Here is a 20,146-nt window from a genome sequence, read left to right as displayed (position 1 = left end):
TTGTCTCATTGACGAACAGTACTCGTAAACCGTCTCATTTACTAAAATGGGAACGACATTATAAATGATAAAGGCTTTCTTCGTGAGGTATGAATACAAGAAAGGGTGTTTGCCTAAATAAATTTAAAGTAACCTCGCATAAGAAACCACAGTTTATAATAAACAGAATCGTGTGATGTCTAAATATTTTATCGTTCTTTCTAGAGTAACAGATGAAAGCTTCTCAGAAGTGATATTCCTGTCTTAGGGAAATTCTAAGCTTTAGGAGATATTTATAGATGTTTTCAATAAGACGCTGTTGCATTATGATCTAATTTGGAGGCGCTAATGTGCTGCACCTGCCACGGTGATCCGAGCTCAAGAGCCTGTGCTAATGTTACGGAAGATCGTTACGGAGTTAGTGCAGGGAGAAAATACCAACTGTCTGACGTTTACCAGGACTGTGGACTGAAAACCACAAAAGGCACAATCAAAAGTCAGCTCAGAAAAGGACAGTCCATACCTTACAGACCAAAGACATGCAACTCATGTGTGCCCAAGATGGAGGCTGCAGGGCTGTCTGCTCTTTGGATTTAGCTTCACGACCACAACAGATCATGTACCACTTTTTCCTGACTACCACCAGGCAATGGGATGAGCACCCTCCTGGGGACTCTGAGAAAAACTTTTCTGAGATCACTACCCTCCCCTCAAACGTGAGCTAAAATACAAGCCAAACAATGAGTGGGCAAAAAGGAGCAAGAAGACCCCTTTTGGGTCGAAAGAACAATGGGCCCCACAGAATCTAGTGGGTAGATAACACAGGAGGTTCACTGCTGGTGGGATTGCAAACTGGTACAATCACTCTGAAAATCAATCTGAAGGTTCCTCAGAAAACTGGAAACAGATCTATCTAAAGATCCTGCTATACCACGCTTAGGCATATACCCAAAAGATGTCCCCCCATGCCACAGGGCACATGCTCCACTATGTTCATAGCAGCTTTATTTATAATAGCCAGAAGCTGGAAAGAACCCAGATGCCCCACAACAGAATGCATACAGGAAATGTTCATTCACACAATGGAACACTACTCAGCCATTAAAAACAATGACTTCATGAAACTCAAGGGCAAGTGGATGGAACTAGAAGATATCTTGAATGAAGTATTGTACTGGTGATTTTGTGTCAACTTGACACAAGCTGGAGTTATCACAGAGAAAGGAGCCTCAGTTGAGGAAATGCCTCCATGAGATTCAGCTGTAAGGCATTTTCTCAACTAGTGATCAAGGAGGGAGGGCCCAGACCACTGTGGGTGGTGCCATCCCTGGGCTGGTAGACCTGGGTTCTATAAGAAAGAAGGCTGAGCAAGCCAGGGGAAGCAATCCAGTATGTGACATCCCTCCATGGCCTCTGCATCTGCTTGAGTTCCAGTCCTGACTTCCTTTGGTGATGAACAGCAATATGGAAGTGTAAGCTGAATAAACCCTTTTCTCTCCAACTTATTTCTTGGCCATGATGTTTGTGCAGGAATAGAAACTGACTAAGACAAGTATCTCAGACCCAAGAGGACATGTAAGGTATATACTCACTAGTGGATATTAGCCAAAACCTACAGAATATCCAGTGTACAATCCACAGAAGTCAAGAAGGTTAACAAGTCAAACGGCCCAAGTGAGGATGCTTCAGTCCCACCTGGGAGAGAGAACTGGGTGGGAAATGGGGGGTAGGAAGGGCAGGGAAAAGGGGAACATAATCAGGCATTGGCAGTAGGGGGGAACAGAACTGAAGCCCTTAGGGTCAGCAGAAAGAATAGAAACAAGCAATCTTGGGAGGTAGGGAGTGGGCAGGGGTGCCCTCTAGAATACACCAGAGACTGGGGAAGTGAGAGAATCTCAAGACTCAACAGGAGGGACCTTAGATGAAATGCCCAACAGTGGGGAGGGAACTTGTGGAGTCCACCTCCAGCAGAAAGACAGGGCATCAAGTGGAAGGATGGGGGTGCCATCCCACAATCAAAAACTCTGACCCAGGATTGTTCCTGTCTGAAAGAACTGCAGGGACAAAAATGGAGAAGAGTCTGAGGGAAAGAAGGTTCAGTAACAGGCCCAAATTAGGATCCATCTCAAGGGGAGGCTCTGAGGCCTGACACTATTACTGATGCTATGGTGTGCTCACAGACAGGAGCCTAGCATGGCTGCCCTCCGAGAAGCACAGCTGACTGAGACAGAAGCAGATACTTACATCCAACCAATGGTCTGAAGTTGGAGACCCCTGTGGTTGAGTTAGGGAAAGGCTGGAATAAACTGAGGAGGAGGGTGACCCCATGGGAAGACCAGCAGTCTCAACTAACCTAGACCCCAGAGATCTGTCAGACACTGAGTTGCCAACAAGGCATCATACACCAGCTGGTCTGAAGCCCCTGACACACACAGCAGAGGACTGCCTGGTCTGGCAAAAGCACCTAACCCTTGAAAGACTTGAGGCCCCAGGGAATGGGAAGGCCTAGTGGGGTGTCAGGGTGTGGGGGAGGGGACAACCTCTTGGAGATTGGGAAGGAGGAATGGGATGAGGAACTGTTGGAGGGCAGACCAGGAGGGGATAACAACTTGGACAGTAAAACAAAACAAAACAAACAAACAAAAAAAAAAAGTATTAAAGATAATAAAAAAAAGAAAGAAAGAAAGAAAGAAAGAAAGAAAGAAAGAAAGAAAGAAAACCATAAAGCTAAAGTATGGTATCATTAAACATTTAAGTGTCCTAAGTTAAGATAATACTAAACTGAGTTTTCTATCTATTGCAATTCCTTTTAGCTCACAGTTCCACAGGTTACATTTCATTTTGAGGGCGTCACAGCTGCAGGAACTTAAAATGGCTAGACACACCAGAGCCACAGTCAGACACACAGTCAGACACACAGTCAGACACACCAGAGCCGCAGTCAGACACACAGTCAGACACACCAGAGCCACAGTCAGACACACAGTCAGACACACCAGAGCCACAGTCAGACACACAGTCAGACACACAGTCAGACACACCAGAGCCACAGTCAGACACACAGTCAGACACACCAGAGCCACAGTCAGACACACAGTCAGACACACAGTCAGACACACCAGAGCCACAGTCAGACACACAGTCAGACACACCAGAGCCGGGTCAAGAGCAGAGGGAGGAGCTGCATGCTTGCACTCAGCCAATCGTCTCCTTTTTTATACAGTCCAGGACTCCCCATGAATCAACATAATCAAGGCAATCATGCAGAGACCTGCCTTGAGCCAACCTGATGTTCACAACCTCTCTCTGCAACTCTTTCCCCAGGTGACACTAGACCATGTAAAGTCGACAGTGAAAACTACCCACCACAGTGGGCAAAGAGCAGCTTAGTAGAGTGAGGTGGGTATGCTCCAGGGACTCAGGCAGTGTCTCAGCACAAATCAGACAGGAGGAAGAGAGGCAGCAGGAAGTGGCAAAGCTTGCCGAGCGAGCGTTGAAGCACTCACTATGAGCTTGGTGTCTTATTTTTAACCATTAGGTGCCAGACTCTGTGTGTGGCCCCATGTTAGTCATGCCAACTCCAAACAAAATCCACAAGCCTTGGGTTCTCTTCTAGGGTGGACATGATCACAAGAGCACGGTCCTACAGAAGATGAGGCCTGCCTTCCAGCTGCTTCTCCCTTCCTCTGTCTCTCAGCCCCAGGGATGCTGTCTTTGAACTTAAAAGAAGTGATAAGAAAGCCAAGTCTGCTGCTACGGCCCTGTCCAGTTCTAGGCAGGAGGATCATTGCAAGTTTGAGGCTAGCCTGATCTACAGACCAAGACCCTGTCTCAAAATGGAAACTGAGACAGGCAGGCAGACACACACACGGGGGTGGGGGTAGGGAGGAAGGGAGAGAGAGAGAGAGAGAGAGAGAGAGAGAGAGAGAGAGAGAGACTTCGTTTTGTTTTCCGTTGCATTGAGGAAACAATGCTGACATGTTCACCTCTCATCCTCCAGTGAGTCTGAGGGGAACAGGCAGACAAGAGACACTGTGTGACTCTACACTGCACGTGCCTACATACAGAACAGCAGGAGTGAGGGGACCTGGAACTCCTGAGCAGTGACCGCCACACTGAGGAGATTCAGCAGGAACCGAGGGAGGAGCTCACTCGTCAACTCTAACTTGCGCTGAGTTTGTCTAGGAAAACTGTGGGCTCACAAGGCTGCGCTCCAGTCCGAGACAGCGGAAGGAGCGGGATGTTCTCTGCCTTAGGATCTGGAAAAAGCTTCATGTTTTTATGAGAGGAGAACAGCATGGGGATAGGAACAAATATAAACAGAGATGGCTATAAACAGCACAGGATCTGTCTGCATGCAGTTATGCCGGGCTGACTCTGAGGCACTTCAAATACCGTGAGATGGATGAGGGGTATCTAAAGTGAAAAGGCTAAAAGGAGCTATTGGCAGAGGGAAAGAAATACTTAAGTCTACAAAACGTCTGTCTCTTAAAAACCTCAAGTCCTAGGCCAAATAAGAGGTATAAGTGTTCCCCATTGAGAAGGGGTATCTGCAAGATAAAAAAACAAGGCTAATAAATGCTAACAAGAAGCCCACTGCGCAGTCTCCAGTTTGGGTTAGGAGCATCCCGGCTGATGAGAAGGCGGTGAGTTTTATAGCAACATAGAAAGAAGCTGGACATAATATGAAGGAAACACAAACTACACATCAGGTGCAAAAGCTGCTGCTATTAAGAGAGAAAACAGACCCACGCTAAAAGTCGGCTGACTAATTCACACGGCAGCCACAAAAAGACAGTCATTCACGACTGTGGGAAACACAAAGTCAGGACAGATGACCTGAGATGCAAGGATGTCCAGGAAGGGGGCGGAGGCTCTGCTCCATAGTTGGTGCCCGGATGCAGTCTTCACGGAAGCATTAGAGGAGGCAGACAGAACCACAGTCCTGCACCAGCCCACCAGGCACAAGCTGTATCCCTCACACCCCTCCTAGCAGAGAGACACCATAATAAACAGCCGTGGAATGACTTTCTGAAGCCGATTAATCACATGACCACTCGCCCTCCTGCTGCCATGAACTTACCAACCTTTAATGAATTGGCTCTTTGCGTTTGTCTGTTTTGCTACATGTTTATGTTGGGGATTTATGGAATTATGTCACTGAAGGCAACAAAGTCATTTTTATCTCTTTGGCTAGACTAAAGAGGACACAGTACAAAGGAGGAATTAGAGCGGGTAAGCTAAGGTTAGCAGGGATTCTGCCAGATCTGGGGTTGGAACCGTGACAACGGCTCATTATTCGGGAAGAAGTAGAGTTTGTGTTTCAGGGAATGAATCTAGACAGTCATTAATGAACTGACAGACTTTATAAACTCTTTCTTAGAGACCCAGCTCCCTCAGTTTATACTGCTCGGTTATTTATAAGGTAATTTGGGAGAGGGACAATTTGTTAGGAAATCTGTGTTAAATATATGGCTGCTCCTACTAGTATTTGTCAACGACAGAACAAATACCCGATTCCCCTTTCTTTACACTAACAGTAACTATACACTACATCTTCCACATAATCCACCGAGAGGACTTGGAGTGATTTGATTTCCTCAAGTTGGTATTCACAACAAGTACTTCTTCTTTTCACAGTACAAAGTTCTGTTAGGAGCTGGAGGTGGCTCGGTGGCCGGGAGCACTTAGCGAGGGAGCACTTAGCGAGGGAGCACTTAGCGAGGCAGACAGTGTCCCGCTCCTTCCACCATCTTGGACTGTATGCATCCTTGGAAGCCCACAGCTCTACATAGACTCAGCACACCTCAGAGTTTCTAAGCCAGCTCCTCCCTCGGTTCCTGCTGAATCTCCTCAGTGTGGCGGTCACTGCTCAGGAGGGGAGGCCTCCCTCACTCCTGCTCCTCTGTATGTAGGCACATCAGGGCAGCCAAACACCTTCATGGGACCTGGATCTACGTTCCAGCACCCATGTATCCATAAATAACCCCAGGTCAAGAGGACCCAATGTCCTCATCTGACCTCCAAGGCCATCAAGCATACACATATATGCAAGCAAAACACTTACACAAATATAATTTTTAAGTTTTTTAAATAAATTAATAAAAAAATTAAAGATGTCGTATCAAATGAAGTCCCGCACCCCTACACACACACCCCAATACTTGCTTCTTAGAAATGCTGAAATGCCCTCTATCCTCCTGGCCTCCTGTCAGCCATACAGGACAACTACTGCCCCAGACAAGGCAATTTCCAAAATTCATTTCCTGGAGAGCCAATCTGCAAATGGTCAGGATTTCCCAGCTCACTCCGATGAGGATGCAGTTCTCTAAGGTTTCCTCCTGTCCCAGTCCGTTTAGAAGAAAATCTTATCCTGGGTCTAGTTCCTCCCAGTGCTTTTGCAACCAGAGGGGAGAGCAGCATGAGAAAGGAATAAATGAAGGAGATTCCTAAAGTCTAAACTCAGCAACCACGCGACCACTTGCCTTCTGGTAAGCTGACGTGCACTGAACATCTAGTTGGCGCTATCAAACGGGGGTTTGTACGAATGTGTAAGGCAATCGAGACCTCTTCAGATTAGAAAAACGAAGAAAAAATAGGATGACCGGCCCAACTTTAACATTCCATCTGGTATTGTAACTCACTGATACTGACAGACAGCAAGCCAGGCGTGGTGGTGTGCGCCTTTGATCCCAACACTAGGGAAGCAAAGGTGGAGGTGTGGTGGGGGCGGGGTGGGTTGTAAGTTTGAGGCCAGCCTGGTCTACATAATGAGTTCCATGCTAGCCTGAGCAAAAAATAAGTAGTAAATGAAAAAAGCTTTAAACAAAAGCTAAGTTGAACAAAAAGACAACAAAATACTTGGAAAACAAACTACTCAGCCTCTCAGAAACTCAAGAAACATGTACATGCCAACAATGGCACCGTTTTTTGTGACTTAGGTGAACCAAACTGTAAGGGACAGAGAGTAATATTCTGTCAGCAAGTAACCTTTTCAAAAGAATATTTTCACAAAAATTCTTGGCCAGAGGTCCCAATGGATGTGTACTTTTTCAAGAATACACTTTTTTAAAACTTTTTCTTACTTAAAGTTTGTACGTTCTGTTAACTAAGCAACACTGTAGAATTCTATCTTTAGAGGCACACACATGCAAGTGAACAATTGCCCAGGACCACTGCTGAATTATTCTATGGAATGGGCAAAAGAGGAAACCCTCAAACTTCATCACTTGAACAATTGTCAGCATTAAGAATGGCACAAAACACTTACACAGAAAAATGTCTCAAGTATTTGAGTAAAAGGGCAAGTTATATAGCGTGCCCAATATAATTTCTTTTGAAGAGCAAAGCAAAATGTGCTTCATACAGATTAAAGCATGAGCAGGAGTGTGCTCAGTTTTCAGTGTATACTCCCATGCACTGTCTGTGCACACTAGCCAAGGGCAGACCTCACGTACTGTGTGCACACTAACCAAGGACAGACCTCACATACTGTGTGCACACTAGCCAAGGGCAGACCTCATGTACTGAGTGCACACTAGCCAAGGGCAGACCTCACATACTGTGTGCACACTAGCCAAGGGCAGACCTCACGTACTGAGTGCACACTAGCCAAGGACAGTTGACAAAGGCATTCCAATGCTATGAAGAAATGTCTTTAATAAATGGTATGTGGTAATTGATATCTATACTGAAAATAAAGAGGTTTGGCCTATACCTATACTGGTTATTAAAACATTTAGACAAATTTAAGATAAAGACATGAAAGAAAATTATGACATTAGAATAGGCAAAAATTTGATCAACAAGCTACACACGAAAAGAACCAAAACTGTAAGCTGGAGCACAGCCTTACGATTAGGAGTTCGCACTCCTTACCCAGAACCACTCAGAATGTGTGACAGAGAACAGCTCACACAGACAGGCAAAGGGACCTGTACCTACAATCCCAACACTCGAAACTCAAGCAGAAGGACTAAAATGGAAACTGAGGCAGAAGGACTAAAGAAAGTTAAAGACCAGCCTGCTCTACACAGTGAGTTCTCTGCCAGCCTGGGCAACAGTGTGACAACTGTTTCAAAAGAGGGAAAAGGGGGCGGGGGTGGGAGGCTGATGAGATGCAGACAGGCACAAAGGCTTGTAGACCTAAGTTTGGTCCCTAGGTTCCACAAGGAAGCAAGAGAGAATCAACTCCTGAGATATGCCCTATAAGCATATGTGTGTGCTATGGTGTGTGCAAACACGCACGCTTTAAAAAGTCAATGTGTAAAATTTAAAGAAAACACTATGTGCAGTATTTTTGCAAATATATACAGGAAAAGGAAGACATGACTCAATTAAACAATGGGCATGAATCGAACGAGCTCTTCGACCACTGTAAAGAAGTAAAGTCCACGGGCAAAGTTGTACGCCATGTCATTAGTCACTGCAGTAAAGCAAAAAAGAAATCACGTGGGACTTCTGACCGAAGGGGTGGAAGGGAACTAAAACCAACGATGAAACAGCTTGGGGTCTGGTCCAGCGACACCGACAAACAAGAGGTGTGGGAAGAAAAGTGTGTAGAGAGTAAGGGGCAAGTGTTGGAAAGAATGTCAACTTTTACACACTACTGGTGGACAATAGCTTCTGAGAACTGAAAGAAATACAAAGCTTAATATAAAACATCTGTACATCTCAGAAAAAATGTATGCAACAGACTCGGGTCTTAAATGAACATGTATGTGCTGCTTTAATACACATATGTATGAAATATCTATCTATAAAGCTTGTGTTTTAATTTCACATATTATAAAATCTGACAATATTAAACTGTTCATTAGTCAGATTTATTTTAACCGTATAAACAGTCCAGCCATACACAGTAATTTCAGTAACAGCCATCTCCAAACATACTGAACCACAGAGAGCATGGAATTCCAGTTTCTATAGATCAGAGACAGGTAGACCTAGTATGCGGAACTGCAGGCCAGAACAGTGGTCCCTATGAAGGTTCTAGGCAGTGAATGGTAGATCCAAAATGGCTTCTCAGACACAGGCAGGCTTGATCTGCTAACTGACGGCAGGGTCGCCTTCCTTCAGCAATACGCACTCGGCACTATTCTTAGGGCGTGTGTATTTGTCAATTTTATCACAGTTTGGTTAAAGCTTTACTTTAGAAAAATGAGATACAGTTTAAAGTCCTATCACCTTGAACACACCCAATCTGATGTGCTCTTCTTGGTACCTAAGCAGGGCTGGATCCAGTCAGAACATGGATGGGAGAAAAAGGAAAGACAAAATAACAGATTTGGTGATATATATCCATAATCTTAAGAAACTGAGGCAAAGGAATATGAGTTTGAGGCCATCCCAGGCTATGTAACAATTTATGAGGCAACCTGGGCTACAAAACAAGAATGTCTTTTTAAAATAAACAAAACTAGGTTTGGGAAATAACAAAAATGTTTTAAAAGCATCTTCATGGATAACTAAAACATCAATATTTAAGTAAGTACTGTCACACTGGAAAGATTGCTGTTTTACTTCCCAGCTGGGAATGACTCCCAACTACCTGTAACCCCATAACCAAAAGATGTAATGCTCTCCCCTTAAGCAGCCTTACTTTCTACATACTCATTTACAGTGTACATACATATCTGGAGGCACTCAAATACACATATGAAATAAAAGTAAATAATCTTTAAAAAATAAATAAGGTGCTATTATGGCCCACGAAATAAGATCAATAATTAAGTATTTATAGGGTCCCTGATAAGTGCCAAGAGTCACATGATCACGATACTGCCAAAAGCAGACATGGTGGAGCATGCCTGTAAAACCTGCACTGGCAGACAGACGTCTAGATGTCACGTGTGAGACAGGAGAGGTGAGTCTGTGCAGTCTTTATTCTTGACCTCAAACGACAGCTGGCTGGACAGTTTTCTTACTCAGGAAGAAAAGCGTGTGGGAGGGAGAGAAGAGGGAAGGGCCTTCCTGGGTCTAGTGTTAAAGAGCAACAGCGTCTTTTTCACAGCCATGCAAACTGTGGTCATTCCTTTCATGAGAAATTTGGCAGCACTATAGACTATAGAACGAAATGCTTAAAAATATCCATCTGCTCAATAAATTATTTAAAAATAGGATGCAAGACTAATGTGGTAACTATACTGTTAAAAAAATCTCATGCATAGAAACATATGGAACTATGTATCAGATGAAGCTTTTAATTCACTTTAAATGATCTTTAATGAAGCAACTCTGAAAAACAAATCAACCATGTGCCCCCCAGTACAAGAAGAATATTGTACAGTGGGCATTGTTCTGTAGCCTTTGGAGTTTTTAAAATATGTATATTTTCAGAGGCAGGTTTAAAACAAAAGCGAATCCTGCTTAAAAATAAAGCAATAGACCTTTCCATTTATGACCACCTAAATGTTATCCTATAGTTATGAGGAGCATTTTCTACACTGAAATCCCATAAAATAATATTTCTCTATATGACGGTTTTAAAACTGCCTACTTTCTTCTAGATTTGTTTGGTCATAAAATGCCGAGAGGCAGAGAGGTACCGAAAGAACAGGCTTTCCAGCGATGTCTCTCTAATACTATTTTCTAAGACGCTTGTTGTTGAGGCCCCATTATGAAATCAAAGATGCATTCAGTTGAAATGAAACCAGAAGCAAGATGAAAAAGAGCTTCTGAATGCATCTCCTAAATGAAATCAACAATAACAATAATATTAAAAACACAAGCGATGCTCTCCTAACATAAAAATAAGCCAGTGTGACAGCCTAGATAAAGAATGTCCCCCGTCCTCAAACTCTCCAGGGAATTGGGGAATGAATAAAAACAACTAAGGAACCAAAGAAGGAGAATAGAGAAGCCAGAACCCAGATGGAGTCAAGAGTGCAGGCGCCACCTCGAAGCGTGCAGCTCTCCCGTGCACCTCTCTGCAGGAAGCTGGCCCTGCCATCGAGGCTTCAATGCATCTGGCACTGAAGCAACGCTTGCCTTGAATAGACTAAGAACACTTGAGGAAACCAGCTTATCAGGTTCCTAGGAAGGTTCTGGGGCAGGGGGAAGACCCCTGAAGTGTGACCGCAGAGCGGGATTTTGTATTGGCCCTCAGGAAAAGCAGCAGGGTTTCCTGCCTCCGATTCCGGAGTGGACCACACATTAGAAAGGGCTGGAAAGATGGCAGGGCAGTGGTAATGGTACAGGGGACTAAAGTGGCAGAAAGAGCCATGTTTAGAGAACTTAGTGAAGAAAGCAAAGTGGCTGTACACATGAGAAGGGATAGAGTCCACTGAGACAAGAGGGGACAGAAGAGAGAAGATGTCACCCCCAGGCGAAATACTGGATCTCGATTCTGGGAACAAATTCATTTAGAGTGACAGTGTGGGCCAAGGTTTTAAGGACTCGGTGGCTGAGTTGTAGCAGTCATTAGAGTGGAAAGGAGGGATGTGGTCTGGCTCAGGGAGAACGGTGCGAGGCATTCACTAGCTGGTAGCAATGCTCTGTGAACTGCACAGCGCTGCATTGAACAGCGCAGGTGACTGCAAGGTCGGAGAAAGACCGGGTGCCAGGAGACTCCAGAGAAAGACTGAAAATAAGGCTTCCAAAGGTTTCACTAAAAACCCAATCACTAATGAGACTAATATGGACATAGCTTATAAGTATACTCTTGAAAAAAATCAGAACCACTTCAGCACAAACTACTCACTGACTTAATTTAATGGAAGAACAAATTATATATCCTTTTTCACTGCAAAATATTAAAAGCACATCTATCAAAATAGAAAATCAACTATAATCCTATCACCTTAATATAAATATTATTGCAGTAAGTTTAGCATAACTCTAATTATGAATTTTCACTAATTGTTTTCCAATTGACCATATGCAGTACTAAGCAGCATGTATTTTTCCATAGAGCACTTACATGACAAATTTACTAAGTGCATTTTCAAAATGTATAAATCATCTATTGCCCAGAAAAATCAAGGGTTCTGATAAATTATGAAAGGTATAAATCAGCATGAAAAGGTTTACATTTCCAAGTTCAACCTGAGAAGTAGATAATTAACAGCATCCAAGGTAGAAAAGCCATCCCTAAAGACTAGAAGGAGAACAGCAGGCTTGTTTTCAGACACACAGTCACACCAGGTCACCGGCAAGCCAAAAGATTTACCTGGAAGAAATCTTACAAAACGTGGCATGAAATGAAATCTCGGGCAGCAGGGAGGGCTGTCTTCAAACAAAGGACCTAAAAGAAACAAGAAGAGAGAAAGAAAAGAGAAATCAGACCGCCACAGAAAACACACACTGCAACTGAATTCCCAAGATTTATAGTAACCACAAAAACCAGCACCAGAGGCAGGGACATAAACAGGACCACTTCCCCCACTCTGCCTCAGCAGCAATGAATCATCTGGAACTGCCTCAGGTGCCTGCAATGAGAGACCCACAGCAACTCACAGGGATAATGAAAGCCAAGGAGGCAATGCTCACGAACACACACACACACACACACACATATCACTTTGTAAATTAAAAAGTACCAGCTTCTATACTTCGTTAGAACTGAAGTATAGCATTAGATGACATGCCCATATGTTAATTCCATCAGTTTTCAATCAAAGCACTAACAAACGCTGCTGCTGGTTCAGGAAAGCATTTATCAGTGCACTTGTCTTTTAAAAGCTCCTCATTTATTTCATGTAAAAACTACCTTCCAAAGTCTTCCTCTGAAATACAGGTTTAAAAATAAGCAAATTTAAAAAAAAACGGGCACCTACAAGACCACGCGTTTACCTGGCGTGTGCATGTAAGTTTAAAGACTAATTGGTTCTCTTAATAACCAGAGTTTATGGGCTGGAGAGATGATGCCTCAGTGGTTAAGAGCACCGACTGCCCTTCCAAAGATCCTGAGTTCAAATCCCAGCAACCACATGGTTGGCTCACAACCATCTGTAATGAAAACTGATGCCCTCTTCTGGTGTGTCTGAAAACGATATATAAGAAATAAATCTTAAAAAAAAATAATAATCAAAGTTTATTACAGCGATGGTCACTGTATTTAAAATATTAACCACTGAGATTTACTCCCTAAAATACATAAATCAATGTGGTTCTATTAGTAACTACAGCCATTCTTGGCTACCAACAGGCACTGACAACCTGCATGAAGAAAATCCATAGCCATCCATTCATGCTGAATAACAGCATTCCTATAGATAGCCCACTTTTACTCACACACTGACAACATGAAAACTTCAACTACGCCCCCGCCGTGTCATGAGAGTTGTCATATGCACTGTGAGGTGCACCTCAGAAATGCTTCTCTTTTCTAAGCCCTATTACTTACCTTTAAGATTCCAGTCATATAATTCCAAAATATCTCTGAATAGGAACAATGAAAACAGTTCAAGTCCCTTCACACAAAAATTCTGAAAAATAAGCCAAAATCAAATTACTATAGATCTGCAAATATACATTAACTTTTCCTGGCCGAGTATCTCAAAACTGATGAAACCAAAGTGAAAGCTTCCCTGACACGGCCTGGCCACTGTCCTAAATGGCTTGCCAATTTCAAATAGAAATGAAGAAGACAGGGCTGCCATTAGGATTTCCCCAGAAGTGTCCATTCAGCCCTTTTGACTGCACAAGTAAAATATCCAAAACAGAACATTGTACGTCTATCTCCATTTTCTAATCTAGCTGTAAAATGTGTAAGAGTCTCCTGGGAACATTCTGCTAATTGAGGTTACGTACACAACTACAAGCTGACTAGCTTGTCCCCCACCCCATCCTCCCTACCCCCACAACCCAGGAACACTGTTGCCAAGTTACCAAAAAGCAGGAGACCTCTGTAGCACAGAAGCTTCAAAGTCTTAGCAGAGGCTAAGGGCAAAGAAAAACTACAGAATTCTACCAAAATTCCTCCTGCAGACAAGCTGAGCAGATGACATATTTGCAAGTGAGTTTTGTCTCCTAAGTCTTCTGCCTACTTGTTTTGCCCAGGGTTCATAAATCACCCTGCGTGAGATCACATCAGAAGTCATAAAGTTTTACAACACTAAGCAAGGGCTCATGACCTTAGAATCAAACAGAAGCAAAACAAAAGTAAGAAGGAAGGGCCAGCCTTTGCTTTTTATGCTATTTAAATGCAGGTAGGATGACCAGGACTCAGTAACTTAGCATGAAGCCAGGTCGTCCGGGCCCTCCCCATTGCTCCCTGACCTTCCAGGACAGTGCTCGCCTGTTCAACAGATTCCAGGAGCCAAAGGCTCCAGAAATCATCCCCATCGCATCAAGTACACAAGCTTGTTTGCTGTCTTGTTATTCCTTACTGTGATTTGTTGACAACACTAAATTCTAGACCAGGCAATGAATCACTCCGAGATTCACATTAATCTTACTTTGGAATTTAAAATCCCTTGCATATATTTAGATAAATCTGCTGTTTAGCATCTGCTATGAAAAACAATTAAGAAAAAAAATGTAAATATAGGGGAAGAAAAATGAACCTAGCACAGATCTTGTCACTGGAGATAATGAGTCAGATTATTCCGACAGCCCTCGGATTCAGTGTCACTATTCCAGTCCTCTCTGTGACAGTGGCCAGTACCCAAACTCTGTCCCCTAAGCAAAACTGTCAACAGATGCACAGTAACCATCAGCAGATGCAGCAGGAGCAGAAACGGGTTGAACCGTGGCACCAGAGTGGATCACAGTGAGCCTTTTGACAGGGAGCATGGCGTTTCAGGGGTCTCGGGTGACAAAAGACCGGCGCTGACCAACTTCAATTATGGTTTGGTTTGGTTTTGGTTTTTCTTTTCTAAGAAAAATATTATTTAAAAAAGACAGAGTGGATCCAGTTAGCTGCTGCGCTCTCCTCTTACCTCGGGCATCATCTCTTCGATAAAATGAATCGTGTAGTCTATGTTGAATCGAATTACTTTACACAGTGGGACCTGCAAGAAGAAGAGCTGTTGAGTCCCCAGCATTTCTCTGCCGGCTAATGACGCAGGGCTCCCTGTCTGACCCAGAGGCCAGGAGCCAAATCATCTCTGACCTCCACTTCATGTGGCAACAACCTTGGCAAGGTGCTCAATCGCAGCTTCTTTCTTTCTTGTTTTTTGAGGGTTTCACTCTTTGACCTTGCTGGTCTGGACCGCCTGTGTAGACTACTAGACTAGGCTGGCCTCGAATTCAGAGAAATCTACAAGCCTCTGCCTCCTGAATGCTGATACTAAAGGCAACCAATGTGTCAGTACACTAGGCCAACACTACTCCATTCTAAAGGCAAGACCCGAGCTTTGACCGACCTACAGGAGGGGAGGAATATTGGTGTAACACAAACTCATCAAGAACACGCTAGACCCAAACACACCACCTCTAGAAAAAAATGAAATAACCAATTGTGTACTTATTTTACCTTAACTCTTCACACGGATCAGGAACAGGGACACAACAGTTTATCAGCTACATTAACTTTGTTCCTTGATTCGTTCACAATGCACAGCTCGTTCTACGGTTGTGGCAGTCAGTACACCCAACAAGTATAAAAACAGGGAGTATTCACTGGGCCAGGAACTGGTCTAACTACTCATCACAGGCGCCCTAAAGAGTTTTCACCATTATGTACTTAGAGGGAAAAAAACTAAGATGGGGAACCATCAGTACCGTGCCTAATGGAACAGATGGCTGATTCTAGACCCAACTCTTACTACCAAAGAGGGTATTCCTCGTTTCCTACCGCCCAGAGCATGTGAGGAATTGTAGGCTCGGCATGAACTAGCCCACAGCTGTCTCCTCCCGGTGTACCATCAAACACTAGCCTAGTATCCAGACACAAGAGGATCCCATAAATAGATTTCTCAATGAATAAAAGAATGGGGGAGGGAAGGAAGGAGGTCACAGATCTGGCTAGCTGGGTACAATAATTGAAACCAGAGGCCCTGTAGATGTGTTACGCTGTCTTTCTGGCTTAGCAATCTGTCCATGAAACAATGTAATCACTTTTACAAACCACAGCTGTCAGAAAGAAACAAACTTTAATTCTCCCAGCAAAAAGAACAGTAAGATAGTCTTATGATGCCATCTACTGGGAAAAAAAATTTAGCTTTTAGATATTCTTTTTTTTTTTTTAACAAGCACATGAAAAAACATAAAAGGTACAGGTAACATTGGGGTTTCTTTGAAAAACCAGCACGAAGCTAGACACACGTCTATAATACCAGCACTTGGGGGAAAAGGCAGGATAGCTGAGAAGCTGGCCAGCCTAGTCTACATAGTAGATCCTAGATCAGCCAAAGAAATACAGCAAGAGTCTGCTCAAAAAAAAAAGGGGGGGGGGGCAAGAAAACAAAGGGACACAGAAACACAGGTGAGGAGGGCAGGTACTGGAACACAGAGAAAAGGGACCCATGATTGATGTCCCAGCTCACTGTGGGCGGTGATACTAGTGGAGCCATAGAAAGCATGCAAAGTGAGCCAGTAAGCAGGGCTCCTCCACAGCCCTGGGTCACTCCTGCCTGGAGATCCAGTAAGCAGGGCTCCTCCACAGCCCTGGGTCACTCCTGCCTGGAGATCCAGTAAGCAGGGCTCCTCCACAGCCCTGGGTCACTCCTGCCTGGAGATCCAGTAAGCAGGGCTCCTCCACAGCCCTGGGTCACTCCTCCCTGGAGATCCAGTAAGCAGGGCTCCTCCACAGCCCTGGGTCACTCCTCCCTGGAGATCCAGTAAGCAGGGCTCCTCCACAGCCCTGGGTCACTCCTCCCTGGAGATCCAGTAAGCAGGGCTCCTCCACAGCCCTGGGTCACTCCTGCCTGGAGATCCTGTTCTTCCTCACTTTCTGGGATGATGTGCTACAAATCACAGCAGTAGAAACCCAGACTGAAGCGACATCTGAGGGCACATTAGAGACAAGCTAAAGACAGAGCCAGGGCAAAGCTACTCATGACAGCTGTCCAGCGTCATGAAAAGGTGGAGGTGAATCTTTCAGAGTGTACATAGGAGGGACACACTTTGGGCTTCCATCCATGCCACCAGGGCCCTTCTGAGAGGCTTAGAGCTGGAAAGGTCACCATTCCCACCAGCTCACATTTCCACCTCTGTCTGAAACTTAGAAAGAACTTATTCTCTCTCTAGAAGTCACCCAACCAAAGCGGCATCCATCAATCCACAAAATAACATGATAGCACTTCTAAAAAAAGATCTGATTACTTATAAGTAAGCATAGTTGTATGCTGACACTAATCCCTAACCCAAAATAGCAAAATTAATTAGTAACCAACCACTAATTCATACATTCAGGCCCTATTTCTTCTAGACAGTGAATGACCAAGTCATCAGTGGTCAGAAAAGTGGAAAACCAACCAAGTTCTTGATCACAGAAATGGCCACGGGGTTTTCTTGTGCATATGACAATGTCACTTGATGTGTACAATCATTACACTTTTTGTCAAAGCTGCCAACATCATCAGGTACTTTAAGTACCCACAAGTAAAACACACAACAGGATAAAATCCCTCCGGAATGCTACACACTTAGCTTTCAATCCACTTCACCTGAAGACCTTAAGCCGAGCCGCCAGAGCCCGGGTAAGAGTCCATGTGACCGGAACCTGTAGCCCTTCCTGCTGATGGGCTCAGTCTGAGGAACGCATCAGATTAGCAACGCAGTTTAAAAACCTTGCTGTGTGGGCATCTATCTCAAATCAAGAGCTCTTAGATGGCTCTACGTCCTATGGACTTTAGAATACTCAATCCAAAAATTTACTTCTATTCTCAACATCACCCAAAAAAAATGATAGAGCTGTTTATTATAAACTGAAGTCGTCAGAATTTAAGAGATTCAGTATTTATATAAATATATGATGAGGTAAGGGATTTTGTTGTTTTGGTTTCATCTCCTCTATAACACAAGAAAAATTTAGTAATTTAGTATTAACTGCCTCTCAGCATCAAGCCTTGTGCTGAGAAACTTTTTAAAAAATTATCTTTATAAAGAAAAATGAAAAAAAATAAATAAATAAACCAGACTTTGTACTCACTCTTGCTGTGATGCTAAGACTGCTCGAGAAAAGCAAACACACAGTTTGAGGCTGATCTGGACCACATGGTAAGATCCCGTCTCCCAAGAATAGAAACAAAATAAAAAGTCTATTCTTCAACATAAGTCCAGTCCGGGGCTGGAAGGAAGGCCCAGCAGTCACTAGCACTTACTGCTCTAAGAGGAGGCCTGAGACAGAGTCCCAGCACCCATGTCAGGCAGCTCATACCTCCTGGATGTCCATACCCGGGTGACCTAGCTTCCATGGGTACCTGCACTCCTACACACATATTCACACATAGACACACACATACACACACACACACATAATGAAAATCAAATACAAATCTTTTTAAAAAAAGGAAAAACAGGCCTGATGTTAACTAAAACCCTAAGCATAGCTATCATTCATTTATAAAGCTCAAAGAATCACCAGTCAAAAGTAAAGCAAAAAACAAAGAATTAAAAGATTCAAATGAGGGGGCTGGAGAGGTGGCTCAGTGGTTAAGAGCACTGACTGCTCTTCCAGAGGTCCTGAGTTCAATTCCCAGCAACCACATGGTGGCTCACAACCATCTGTAATGGCATCTGACGCCCTCTTCTGGTGTGTCTGAAGGCAGCTACAGTGTACTCACATACATAAAATAGATAAATCTTAAAAAAAACTCAAGCACATCTGTTCCCTATCTCTCCCAGTATGAGGTATCAGTATTTTTTATGCACCAACACCATGACAAACATTTGCCATGTGCATTTATTCTTCACAAAAATGGGAAGCTTAAGCACGCAGTGCCCCACCTTACAGACCACAAACCAAAGAGCACAGACTTTACAGTGGCAGCCCACCCAGCTAGTACATGGAGCCCACTACCGTGAGCTCACTCGTGCAAAACTGCTATCTACAAAGCCACACCGCTTTTAGGGTGACCTAAAGTCAAAGTAAAATCTTAGGGAATTAGAGGTAAGATGATAGATAAGGTTAGGCATTTTCATGCCAACAAAACTGGTACTTACAAGTAGAGGTTAGTAGACTCCAAAACCTTCTCAACGCCATTAAGACTCTTAAGACTAAAATGTTGTGAAGAATGTGATCGTCTGAGGCACATAAACACAGCAAAGAAAACACCGAAATTCTAAAGCTTCTTTAGCATATCCTCTGACGTGAAAGGAAAGAACTACGGGGACCAGGTCTAAGTGGAGAACATTAACAAGTAGTGCAATGGTGAGACAGAGCGTTGTGTATTTGTTGGTATTCAGAACCTAGCTCAGAGAGAGACATCCACTGATAGACAGAGAGAGACATACACATGGCATGAAGGCAGAAGGAAACCCCTGTGGGGAGAGAAAGGAGCTGACAGTGGAATGGAGGACAAATGTGAGGAATGCTACAATACACGTAACGATACTGTAAGGAAGCTTATGGTTTCATATATTATTAATACGACAATCTTCTGAAAGAAAATTCTCCAAAATAAAACCAGATATGGCTATGCATGCCTGTACCCTGTACTCAAGAGACTAAGGCGAGAAGATCCGAGTTTAAAGACCCTGGGCTAGTCAACAAATGCTAGGCCAACTTAGTGAGACCTTGTCACAAAAATTCAAACAGTAAAAAAAAAAATAAATAGAAATCTGTAAGGTGATATAATGTGAAATAAGAAAGCACCGTTTTAAGTTAATGTGAGTACTTAGAATTACATCTACTTAATAAAGGAAAGAGTAAAGTAAAAAGAGATGACAGATAGAAACAAGGTAGGAACAAGATTTGAGACTCAGCCTCCAGTGGAAAAGTTCACACTCCAAGTAGGTATAGTAAGGTGACCTTCTGACTATAGACAAGCAACACAGTGAAACCCAAACTCGCCAGGCCCCACGGGACACTCAGCCCAGGTAACGTACTGCCACGGTCTTCCCAACACTACCACCGCAATCACTGATCAACCTGAAGAAAAATGAGCACCGCTATTCCCAACTTCAAAACGGGACGACTCTGATGCAGGTACAGAGCATCCATTTCTCCCTAATGATCAGATAAACAAGTCAGAACAAGTCTCCAAGCACAGACAGAGCCCTGGAATCCAAAGGCGGAAACCCCATGAGGTCACTTTGGGCTCAGTGTCCTGAACAGGTC

The 20,146-nt window shown here is 43.7% G+C and overlaps 1 protein-coding gene across 3 annotated transcripts in view; it reads right to left on the bottom strand.

Moving 5' to 3' along the window:
* Positions 1–20,146, bottom strand: part of DROSHA (drosha ribonuclease III) — a 103,745-nt gene that overhangs the window by 51,518 nt on the left and 32,081 nt on the right. For all 3 annotated transcript variants that reach the window (XM_080933899.1, XM_080933898.1, XM_080933900.1), the window contains exons 13-15: positions 14,862–14,933; positions 13,325–13,406; positions 12,149–12,223 (exon numbers count right to left, since the gene is read on the bottom strand). In XM_080933899.1, coding sequence (XP_080790025.1) covers positions 12,149–12,223; positions 13,325–13,406; positions 14,862–14,933 — 229 coding nt within the window. The remainder of the gene's footprint in view (positions 1–12,148; positions 12,224–13,324; positions 13,407–14,861; positions 14,934–20,146) is intronic.

This window comes from Micromys minutus, assembly GCF_963924665.1.
Source record: "Micromys minutus genome assembly, chromosome: 20".
Classification (NCBI taxonomy): domain Eukaryota; kingdom Metazoa; phylum Chordata; class Mammalia; order Rodentia; family Muridae; genus Micromys; species Micromys minutus.
Note: the sequence above shows the minus strand (reverse complement) of the source record. Positions and strands in the feature narration are given on the sequence as shown.